Source organism: Vombatus ursinus, unplaced genomic scaffold (genome assembly GCF_900497805.2).
Source record: "Vombatus ursinus unplaced genomic scaffold, bare-nosed wombat genome assembly UNPS02014890.1, whole genome shotgun sequence".
Taxonomy (NCBI): Eukaryota; Metazoa; Chordata; class Mammalia; order Diprotodontia; family Vombatidae; genus Vombatus; species Vombatus ursinus.
The window spans coordinates 653,424-664,107 of record NW_020954668.1 but is presented as its reverse complement, the minus strand read 5'-3'; the positions used below and the strand labels follow the sequence as shown (position 1 = coordinate 664,107).

Below are 10,684 nucleotides of genomic sequence, written 5' to 3'. Positions count from 1 at the left end.
AATTACCTTTTAAATCATTTACCCAATAAAATATAAAAAATGAAAAAAAAAAGTTCCTAGGAGAATTTAGGTTTGGCAGGATATTCCCCAACACAGCACAACAGCGATTTAGTTTACTTGTCTAAAGTTCAGGTAGCTGAATGAGGAGTAGTTGACAAGGACAGAATTCAGCCTCTTGGAGAGTCTTGCCTAGGGAGTGGAAAGCAAGGGGCATCTGCATAAATTGGAATAATACAGAAGTCATCATGTGCTGCCTTCTTGTACTGAAGCTATGAGCAGTTGCTAAAAATAATAATAATCTCTGGTATCTATAATGGAGCTTTCTGCAGAGAATGGCCATCGTGGCCAGCAGATAATAGAGGTGAGGCTGACAAGATTCCTCCTGGTCATTCCTAGGATGTCATTTTAAGTCTCTCCCTCTTAATATGAGAAGAGGACACTGGAAACTCTTGCCATCAGAGGGGAAGCTCTGCATATAATCTGACTCTTCTGGCTGTCTGATCCAGGAGAATGTTCTATAGGCATTTTGATAAGGCAGTGTAATAATCTGCTTTCATCACTCTATCCTGGCTCAGGCTCTAGACCTTGGATTATAGTTCCAGATTGGAGCAGTTTGGGGCCTGGAATTACTTTTTCTCTCCTTCCCTTTTAACATTTCTCTCAAAGCTTCTTGTATATACTTCTTGTAGCTTCAACAATCTGCTAGTCATTTACCTTAGAAGAATAGAAAGGGCTTAATTCTATAAACACAGACTTGATGAGAGACAGTAGATGTTCTTCCATGAAACACCAAACAGGTTGTTTATGGAGATATACATCCACAGTATAAGAAATTGAATTTGTGTGACTTTTCTTAGGAGGCTGTATTAGACTGAGCCTGACCTCATTGGTGAGAGTGGTTCTTTCATGTTTTAAAACAATCCATTTAGATACCTTCAGATACTCTATAGGATCAAGTCCCTAAAGCAGCTGATAGCCCATAATAACTTGTTTACAAAACTTTTTTGAAGGTAACATAAATATGGTGTCTCATGGTTAGTAGTAATCATTTTCTTCCTATGATGATTGAGCTCCCATCTCTCATTTGAACTATCTTTATGAAAAATTGTTAATTATTTCATTTTGCAAAGTGTTGTAACCAAAATATTTGAATCTGATTTAAATTTTTTCAATCTGACTTCTTCTAAACTCACTAGATTTTATCTCACCTAACTGGACCCTTGAACATTGCTTACCTGGTCTGCTTCATGCCTGCTGGTCCTCTGCCTTTGGAAAGGGTAATTGTCAGAAGTAAATTTCTGAGTGGATAGAGGAATAGGAATAATAGAGAGGTAAGGGAACATATCTGAACTGTACTGTGCCATATTCTGTACTCTTTACTCTGAGGTATGCAGCTGTTTCTGGGTCCTTCCTGTCCTAGCCAGTCAGGTTTGCATGGCTGACTTTGAACGTAAATATGCCTAGAAACAGTAGCACACTGACTCAGTAAGAGATGTGGCCTAAGATATAGTTCTGCTAACTTTCTCTTATTAAAGTTAGCTTTTAATCCCAGAAGAGCCAATAGAAGAAGCATGTTGTTAACTGACTTGCTTTTAAAACTTGTCCCTGCATAGCTTCTGCCAGCTGACCTTCCTATACTCAGGTGAACATCATCAAATATACCAGTCCTTAGAACTTAACACTGGTTAGCTAACAGGGATGAAAGAGAGAAGTCCCACATCTCTTCTCCCCTCCCCACCAGTGCCCTACCATCATACTCAAATTTCCTTGAGTTTTTGAAGTGCCAAGAGTTGGAAAGCCTAAGGTTCTGGATCCCAAACCCTAGCCAGATAGATTCAGGAGTCTCTTGTGTATGATTGGGACCTGGCCTTTCTTAGGACAGTTGGAAGTTGGATAATGTCAAAGCTTGGTATCCTGGTGTTCAGGGAACATATTCACCCTAGTTTCTCTAAGGGCCAAATGCTGGGAATCTTCTGTGGATGAAATCTCTCCTCTTACAGATATCCATGTTACTGGAGTCAGAAGTAGTTTGCTTTTCTTTTCTCAGAGTGCTAGTATTTCTCACTCCCTTAAAAGACTTAATTTGACTGACCTGTTGCAAACTCTTCTTTGGCAACCATTTCCTCATTGTCCAATGCCTAGTGCTACTGCTTTGTGAAAACCTTTCTGAATAGACCCAGACAAGAAATTTTGATGAATCATGATTGATATATTTTATCCTGAAATAAATCAGTAAATAAATGTATTCTTTCTCAGGTAAGCTACTAGTATAGTATTCACTTACCATTACCTCCCTTCCCATGAAGTGAAAGTGGCTGTCATCTGCTTCACTGCATCTGACTGTATCTGGAGTGTGGGATCCTGTTAGACATTATTCCCTACTAGTCACAGCTCCTTTGTGTAATACTGAGCTATTTTTTTTTTCCTTTCCCTTTGCCAATCCACCAATTTGATAGGAACATACTTAGGTAAGTAACTTGTAATGTTATCATGTTTGTTTTGTATTCACCCTTTTTCCATTAAGTTGCCCAAAGGGCCAGTCCAGACCCTTCCAAAGATCCCTTACTAAGTATCTAGTCTAAAGTGACTCTGATAAACATTGGACCCTAACCTTTTCCAGGAGAGGACCTATTCTTCATTTCCCAAAGTCTCAGTGTAGTTAGACACCATATTTAGAGTTCTAGGTTCAAATCCTACACTGTCACCTATTACTTTAAACAACATGCTTTACTCTTCTGGGCTTCAGTTTCCTTATTTATAAAATTAGATGTTTCTACTAAATGATCCCTTCCAACTTTAAGTCATATGATCCTATAAGATTTGTGGAGGAAAACAGAATACAGCAATTCACTAAGGGGCATAGGATGCTTGAAGGGCTGGTGATACTCAGTACCTGCAAGCCATAGAATGAGGCACAGTATGTCTGACCCTTGTGATCATCCAGTTTAGGTTTCAAAACCTGCTGGTTCATTATAATCTATCTTTGGGTAAGTGAGGCTCAGGAGGAAAAACTGTAACATCAGCAGATTCCTATGTTCTTTTCCAGCAGTGGGATCAGTGCTGATGGAAGCCATAGGGATTGTGTGTGGTATTCATTGAGTGTCGTGTCTTACTTTGAAGTCTTCACTTTTTCTTTATTTAATTCTTCAGTGACCCATGATTTTTTTTTAGGTAAAATAAGAATAGATTGTTTTTAAAAGAGAGATTAGAGAGGCCATGTTGCATAATAAATAGAGACTTGGAGTAAAGAAAACTCAGATTCTTTGGCTTCCTTCTAAGACTTTGAGTTGCAGAGCAGGTGCCAACCTACATCAATACAAGGTAGTTCTTCATTGGAAATTCCTCTAAACCAGTGAAATCATAGATCTAGGGTAGTTTTTTTGTGTTTGTTTTTTTTTTAAACAAGCAGAACAAAGAAAAACGATTTTTCAAAGAGCATTGGTTCTAAAATCAAAACATTTCCTGTATAGAAGGGTAGAGTTATGAAAACCCCCAAAAGAGATTATACTGTTATTTCACCCACTTATCCCCTTGTTAGTTCCTCAGAGTTCCTTACACTGTAAAATGTAGTCACTGGATGCCATGTGTATTCCTCGACATGCAACTATGGTTACCTGATCAGATAATGATGAAAGACAGGTTCCAATATTGCAGTGACCTGTGACCTTTTCCCAGTGTTGTTAAAGGGAGTAGCTTCCAGGAAAAGGAAACAAGCAACCTGAAGTAATTTATTTAGATTTTTCTAAAAAAGAGGAATATATTAGACAGTTCTGATCATTGGACTCATCACCAAGGACATGTAGTTATTTCTCATTCATTTTTCCCCTTTTTCCTGTTTAATAGCCCTAAATTGTTATAAATGGAACTCGTATTATTATGGGCAGAAGACTCTTTGGAGACTGTCTGGAACAGGACATAAAGATACTTAGAATTTTAGATTATTTCTTAGTTCAGTACACAGGTGTGTGTGTGTGTGGTTTTTTTTTTTTGTTTTTTTTTTACTCTTTCATAACTTACCAGTGGCATTTGTCTTGGGAGATTGAGCCCTAAGGTAGGTCATCCTTAGTGTGATAGTGTGAAGATGGTGGGGTGGGACTGTTGAGTAAAGGAAACTAAGACTTGGTTTGGGGGAGTAGATTACTAACATTCATTGTGTAGATCAGCACACATGTGGGTATTGGTTGTAAACTTATATTGGGGACAGAAGATATAGGGCCTGGAGGAAAAAGTGACCATATGGCACTAAGGAATAGGGTTCTAAATTGTCAATAGTGGGAACAACAGAGCAGAGTTTGAACTTAGCCTAATGATAGGAAGTTCTCTTATTTGTTGTCATGAGATTTAAGCTGTTGACCTACAAGTGAGGTTCTCTAAGAAGTAGGTAGAATTGGCCAACCAGCCATCCAAAGATGAATGTGGAAAGCTCAGGGGTGGGGTGGGGTAGGTGAGGATGACTATAGGGAAATTTTTAAGTCAAGCAACTTATACAGAACATAAATAACATTAACTCTGAAGATTGTGTGTGTGTGTGTGTGTGTGTAGCAGGAGATTGCTAGAATTTCTTATCAAATAAATTCAGGATTAATGAGGATTCTATGTAGTAAGGCTTCTGGACTTCCTAGAAAATAGATTTCCAATGCTTAGGTTAGTCTATCAAGGGTGGGGAACCTGCGACCTCAAGGCCACATCTGGTCCTTGGGTGCAGCCTTTTGACTGAGTCCAAGTTTTACAGAACAAATCCTTTTATTAAGGGGATTTGTTCTGTGATAAATAGATAGCAATTACATATTATTTGGATAATTTCTTCCTGCTTCTTGATGCCCCACTATTCTTCCATATAGACAGCCTGGAGAATATTGTCATTATTTCCTTAGGCACTCTTGCTTTCTGTCATCAGATGGAGCTGAAAGGATCTAGATATCCTCTGGACCAAGCAGGAGCCATGAATCAAGGAAACAACTGCTTTTTGTTTAGTCTTGGCTTCCAAGACCATACTTATGCCTATATAATTCTGGGAAGTGGGGGAGAAGGGGGTTAGTATTCTGAGCCAGAGCTGTGGGTAATAGCTTACCCTGGTTTCCACTCATTTCCCCTCTCCTTTTATGGCAAAGGAAGAAAGGTGTATGATTGAAAAGGGCCTGTTGGACAGCCCTGGGCTCACTCCTGACTAGAGGGCCTGCCTTTAGTCACAAATAAAGGAGTTAGAAGTATCCCATAGAAGATGTGTGGCTGGTACTTGTTGAATATCAAGGTGAACATGGCAAAAAATGTGTGTAAAGTTCAGAATTCCTCAAATATGAACTGAGATGCAGTTTAAGAACTTTACATTTCAAAAGATGATTAGTAAAGCTTTATTAAGGGCTAGTTTGCCTGGGCTTTAGGGAAGTGTCTCAGTCATCTCTGTGTAGGCCAGTCCTCAAGAACTTATCTGCTCATTTTCTATTTCTTTGCTTATGGTTGCTTTGTTACTCTGTAAACCCCTCACTGTGCTCTGTAAAGTCCACCCTGGAAAGGAAGGAATTGATAGGACAGAAAGACAGCTATTGATTCTAGGAAGCAAAGAAATGTGATTGTCAGACCTTATTTTCTGAGTGAGCCAAGAGTCAGGCCCTGGAGTAACTAACTCCCTTATCTAACAGTGGAGAGAAGTTTTGAGAGTGTGGCTTGATCAAAAGGTCATTTTGCTTCTAAATGGATAGCATTGCTGCTTCCAATTCAGCTTATCTCAAATATGCAGGGATTTGGCAATAGCTTTGAAGTAGTTTTCTTTTTTCCTTAGGTATGTTACCTGTACATCCTCTAGACCCAGAATGTATGCCTCAGAGGCAGTGATTTTTCCCTCCGTAAACCTGGGCTCTCCAGCATATAGTAAAGTTGACTTCCTTAATTCATAGTACCCCATGGAAGGGGTTTGCTAGTCAAAAATACCAGTTTAGAAGGAAGCACAAATTTAAAACATTGTTTTTTTTTTATTTTGTATGATTTCTGTCATGGAAGAAGTTTGGTGTCTTACAAGCTCTATTCTCTTTCCTGTTTGTTAGGACTGGCTAACCATGGACCAACCAGACAAATGGTAAGAGAGAGAAAACTCTGCTTGTGTCTAGATAGAGCTTCTCTGAAAGCTTTCTTATCACACTTACCTCCTTATTGTCTCCTTTCAGAGAGGCATGGGGAACTTTACTGTTTATCTGCCTGGCAGATAGAGCTATAACTCTCCAGAGTTTATTCAAGGCATTCTGCTTTGACTTATGTTTCCTTGGAGAGCAAGAGGATGATAAGACAAGTAGCTATTAATAGTGAGCCTGTGGAGAATGTGAGGAAGAATTCAGAGAGGGCTAGGATACAAAGTAGGCTTGAAGCTAATTGATGTAGGAAAGTATCTGCTGAGAATAGATCTTCCTTGAACAAAAGTATGAGCAAAGGACAGAATTAAATAGCCAATCTGAGGCATTGTGAAATAGTACCAGGGATGCTGGTCTGGCCTTGGCTCTGCCTGTTAACACTGTGTTTTGGTACTTGCCTGTGGAGTCATGAGGCTGGAAATTAGTTTCCCAGACCTCAGCTACTCAAGTCATGATCTGATTTTCCGTGATCTGTGACTGACAGCTTAGAGTGATCATCTAGTTGACTACCATCTCTCCCTACCTCTTCCTATTGTGTGTATCATTCACAGTCCAACAGAGCCACATGAGCTAGATGCCCGGCATTGATAAGGTGTTAGACCTGAAACCATTGTGGAATTTCAGTGGGATGCTGTGAAGGCTTCATTACAGACCATTTTGCCACCTCTGCTTCTAGGAGAGACTGGCTACTTTTTTGTATCTGGTGACTAAAGCACACAAGTCTTTTGGGTAAAAGGGAGCCACACCCTAATTCTTGGCTGGGGTTAGAAATAGCTTTCCTGCTTCTTTGGTTTAGGGAACATTCTTGAGATGCCAACCAGAACCCAGTGTAGGGCATGCCATGGGAAAAGCAAACATGGGTGGATCAAGCCATATAGGACAGGGCAAGGCTGACCACCCAACCCAGAGTATTCCTTAGGAATATAATCAGGAATCAGGGACAATAAAAGCTGTCTCTTCCTGATACAGCCTAAAATGTTTCTTCTCAATTGTCAGTATTTTAAAGCCTGTTTCCCAGTTCAGTATTGTTCTCTAAGATTCTGAAAATCTGTGGCATTGCCAGAGTTGGGGAAAGAAGTGCTTTTATTTACTTGATTAAAATGAAAACAACTAAGTTGAGCTGCTGAGATAAAAAGCATTCTCTTTTGATTGCTTGTATTAAAAAAAAAATCTCATTGGATCTCCTTGGAGAATCAGAATTTGGTAAATATTTGTTAAGAAGAATGTCCTGAAAAGTGTAGTATAGTTTAGAGTTGCCAGCAAATTCATATAATGCATAGTAAGATGCTATGAGGCAGCAGAATTTAGAGTCTGTGCTTTGGAAATACATCTGTCTTCAGTGTACATTCCCTCCCTCAGTGATTGCACTGTAGTGAGAGAAATATCACTTCCCGAAGCATTCCAATCCTCCCTGAAATTGTAAGGATCAGTATCAGATTTCCCTTGGTCAGGCGTGACTAGGAGATCTTGAAGAATTATGAGTTGTGCTGAGATACTGGAAACTACATAAAATCTTTCTTTCATATGTGAATGAAGAAGGGAAGCTTTTCGCACAAGGATGGGGTGAAGAAGTGAGACTTATGAATGCTTTGTTTCCTCTCTCAACTTCTGAGGTGATGTGTTCCTACTCTGGCCTCAACCTCTGAAGTCAGTCTTGTTTGTTTAAGGTACTTTATTTAGCCATATGATAAAATTGTGTCAAGAATAGTCATTCCTTTTCTCCTTCCTTATCTATGTCATCTGCAAGTGTGGACTGGCCATTGGCCATGTAGTTATTACCTCTTATGTATTATGTTAGGGACCAAGCCGAAACTTGCTGCTCAATGGGAAATCCTATCCAACAAAAGTCAGATTAATTCGTGGTGGATCCCTGCCTCCAGTGAAAAGGAGGAGGATGAACTGGATTGATGCTCCAGATGATGTGTTTTACATGGCCACAGAGGAAACCAGGTAGGACAGGGGCTTCCTTCAGGTCCAAATGGGGCCCTCCATTCCCATTATTTAGAATTCATGAATGGAGTGGGTGACCTATTAATTTATATCATCACTGAAAGTAGTACTTGTGGGGAGAAATGGACCTTTCTGTGTTTCTGCTGAATGAAGTCCTTAGATACAAAGGACTCCAGTTTACATCCCAAAGAAAAACCCTGTCCAACCCTTCTTCCTTTTTTCCATTCCCCTCCTTCCCCCTCACCTTGGGCCCTGAGAAGTAGGAGTATGTGTGTGCCCTATATACTAGAGAAGTAAATAAAAAAGCTAAAAATAAGTATCTGAACCAACCAGTGGATTTGGCCTCCAAGACTCTGAAAAGGTTTTGAGACCAGCATTTTCTAACCAGCTACTGGTCCATCTGAAACAGATAAGTTTGACCACCAAAGATTCTTTCTTCAGAGAGGCAGCAATGTATAGTGGAAGGAACATTAGTTTTTAGAGTTAGAAGTGTGTTTGTTCAAATCTCGGCTCTCACGCATACTGTTACCTTTTACCTTTCTGAATTCTCAGTGCCTCATCTATACTGATAGTATCACTCTCTTTGTCATAGAGTTGTGAAGAAAACTTGTAAAGTCTTGAAGCATTATACAAATGGGAGCTGCAGTCATTATTTTTTAAAGCTACTGTCTTTAAAAGACTGACTTGTTTCTCTTCTTCCCTCCATTCTATTCTTCCTATTCCCTAAACTCCTTCTTTCCCCTTCAGGTCCAAGTCTTTATCTTTTGAGCTGGGGCACTGAGGCAGAGAGAGTTGAACACTGTGGTAGAAAATTGAAAAGTTTTATAGGTTCAAAGTATAGTTTGAATCAGGAAGGGCTAGAGTAGATTAAGGATCTCTCTTGAAAACCAGCCTTTCTTTTGTGGGAGGATATTGTTAATAAATATTGTGGCTATTTGTTGTTCTGCATTTGTAGGAAAATCCGAAAGTTGCTTTCATCTTCTGAAACAAAGCGAGCTGCCCGTCGCCCTTACAAGCCCATCATCCTTCGACCAAGCCAGTCCTTACAACTCAGGCAGCAGCCTCTGCCAGTGAATGAGGAGCCCATCATCATTGAGGACTAGCAACCCTTGGGTCCTTCAGACCAGCTTCCTACCCTGACTGACCCTCTGGAACTCTTCTGGATTTGTCCAAAAGACATTTTTTCCACTGCCTTGCTGAGGCACTGAAGAGGGGAGAATTTGCAAAGCACTGATTTGCATATTGTAACCCCCTTAAGGAACTTGATTACTTCTGTGACCATAAACTGCTTTTGCCTGTGCACTCTCATTCTTTATCTCTTCTACCCCTCTCTCCTCTCCTCCACTCTCCTATACCTGTCTTCCTTTTACCTTTCTGCCCTCTTTCCCTCCCTTCTTTCCTTTCTCTCACTTTCTTCTTCCTCTTTTCCTCTTTCCTCTCATTCCTCCCCTTTTTCCTCTTCCTTTTAGCTTGTGTACTCTTCTCTTCCTCCCTTATTCTTCCCCCCACTTCTATTTTTATTTTTGGGTAGCCTCCCCTTCCTGCCTTTTCCTACCACTGGCAGAGGACCCTGTTCCTTGTGTGGACACATTGGAGAAGAATTGAAGTTTTAACTTATTCAGAAAATGCAGAACAGTCATGTTTAGATTTTTGTTTACTTTTTGGGTGGAGTGAAGACTTGGAATCTTCTTTTGTGTCTCTCTTGGAGCTAGCACTGTTGGGCCTCTGTTTCCATGAGGCTGTGTTGTAAGATTTTGTTCTATTCTGTTGAAGGTGCCATTTTGTTTTATTTTTATTACCTTTTTTGTAGATGAACTTGAGACCTGTAACTCTTATATTTGGAATATTAGAATCAGAAAAGCCAGCAACAAGTTCAGCTAGTTGTCTTGGGTCTGTCCCTTGTCTTTACAATAATTTTTATATTCAAAACAGAACAAAAAAAAAATCCAAACCCTTTTTCATCTCTTTAACACCAAAACTATCCCCTCTCCTTGGCCCCCAGAACACCTGTTGCAAACCCAAGAATCTTGGCAATAGCACATATTCTTGGCCTCTGTGGGTTCATAGTGGAGAATGTTGAGAAGCAATGCTCAGTTGTTTACTTCTCTTACAGAAAGGTCCAGGAGGCTAGGCCCTAGGTCTCTGACTTAGTGCCAGGAGTAACTAATATTGTCTCTTGCCTCTAATCACCACTGAGATGTCCTAGCACAAGCCAAGGGCAGTGGAGCAGCAGCAAAGATCAGATTACTTAGCCCCATTTCCCTAGCTCCCTTTTGCCACCACTACCACCCAAGCCCAAACTTTACAGGACTTTGGACTTGACTCGGCATCAGTATTTTTAATGCAATGTCCTTAGGTTAGAGGACCCTGGCTTGTTAAGCTACATTACTGAACAGTTTCCATTTTGAAGGGAATTTAACATTCAATTGGATTTTAATTTGAACACAGCTTGTCTCCCAAAGTCGTGTCTTTTCACCAGAACCTGTTTGTGTTTCAGATTTTCATATCTTCTGGCCTTGTTCTGTATTTGAAGGCCTGCCTGGTTTTTCTCTTATGTCTCCTCCATGTGGGGTATTTCTGAACAAAAGAAATCTCTACTGTGTTTGAACAGA

At 40.1% G+C, this 10,684-nt stretch overlaps 1 protein-coding gene across 7 annotated transcripts in view; it reads left to right on the top strand.

Moving 5' to 3' along the window:
- The window catches only part of MTA1 (metastasis associated 1), a 219,929-nt gene extending 210,476 nt beyond the window's left edge, over positions 1-9,453 (top strand). For 5 of the 7 annotated variants that reach the window (XM_027842825.1, XM_027842824.1, XM_027842823.1 and 2 more), the window contains 3 exons: positions 6,042-6,073; positions 7,921-8,072; positions 9,028-9,453. In XM_027842825.1, coding sequence (XP_027698626.1) covers positions 6,042-6,073; positions 7,921-8,072; positions 9,028-9,175 — 332 coding nt within the window. In that variant the 3' untranslated portion in view covers positions 9,176-9,453. The remainder of the gene's footprint in view (positions 1-6,041; positions 6,074-7,920; positions 8,073-9,027) is intronic. The other 2 variants (XM_027842827.1, XM_027842826.1) reach the window with 1 other exon arrangement.
- Positions 9,454-10,684: the final 1,231 nt, after the last annotated feature.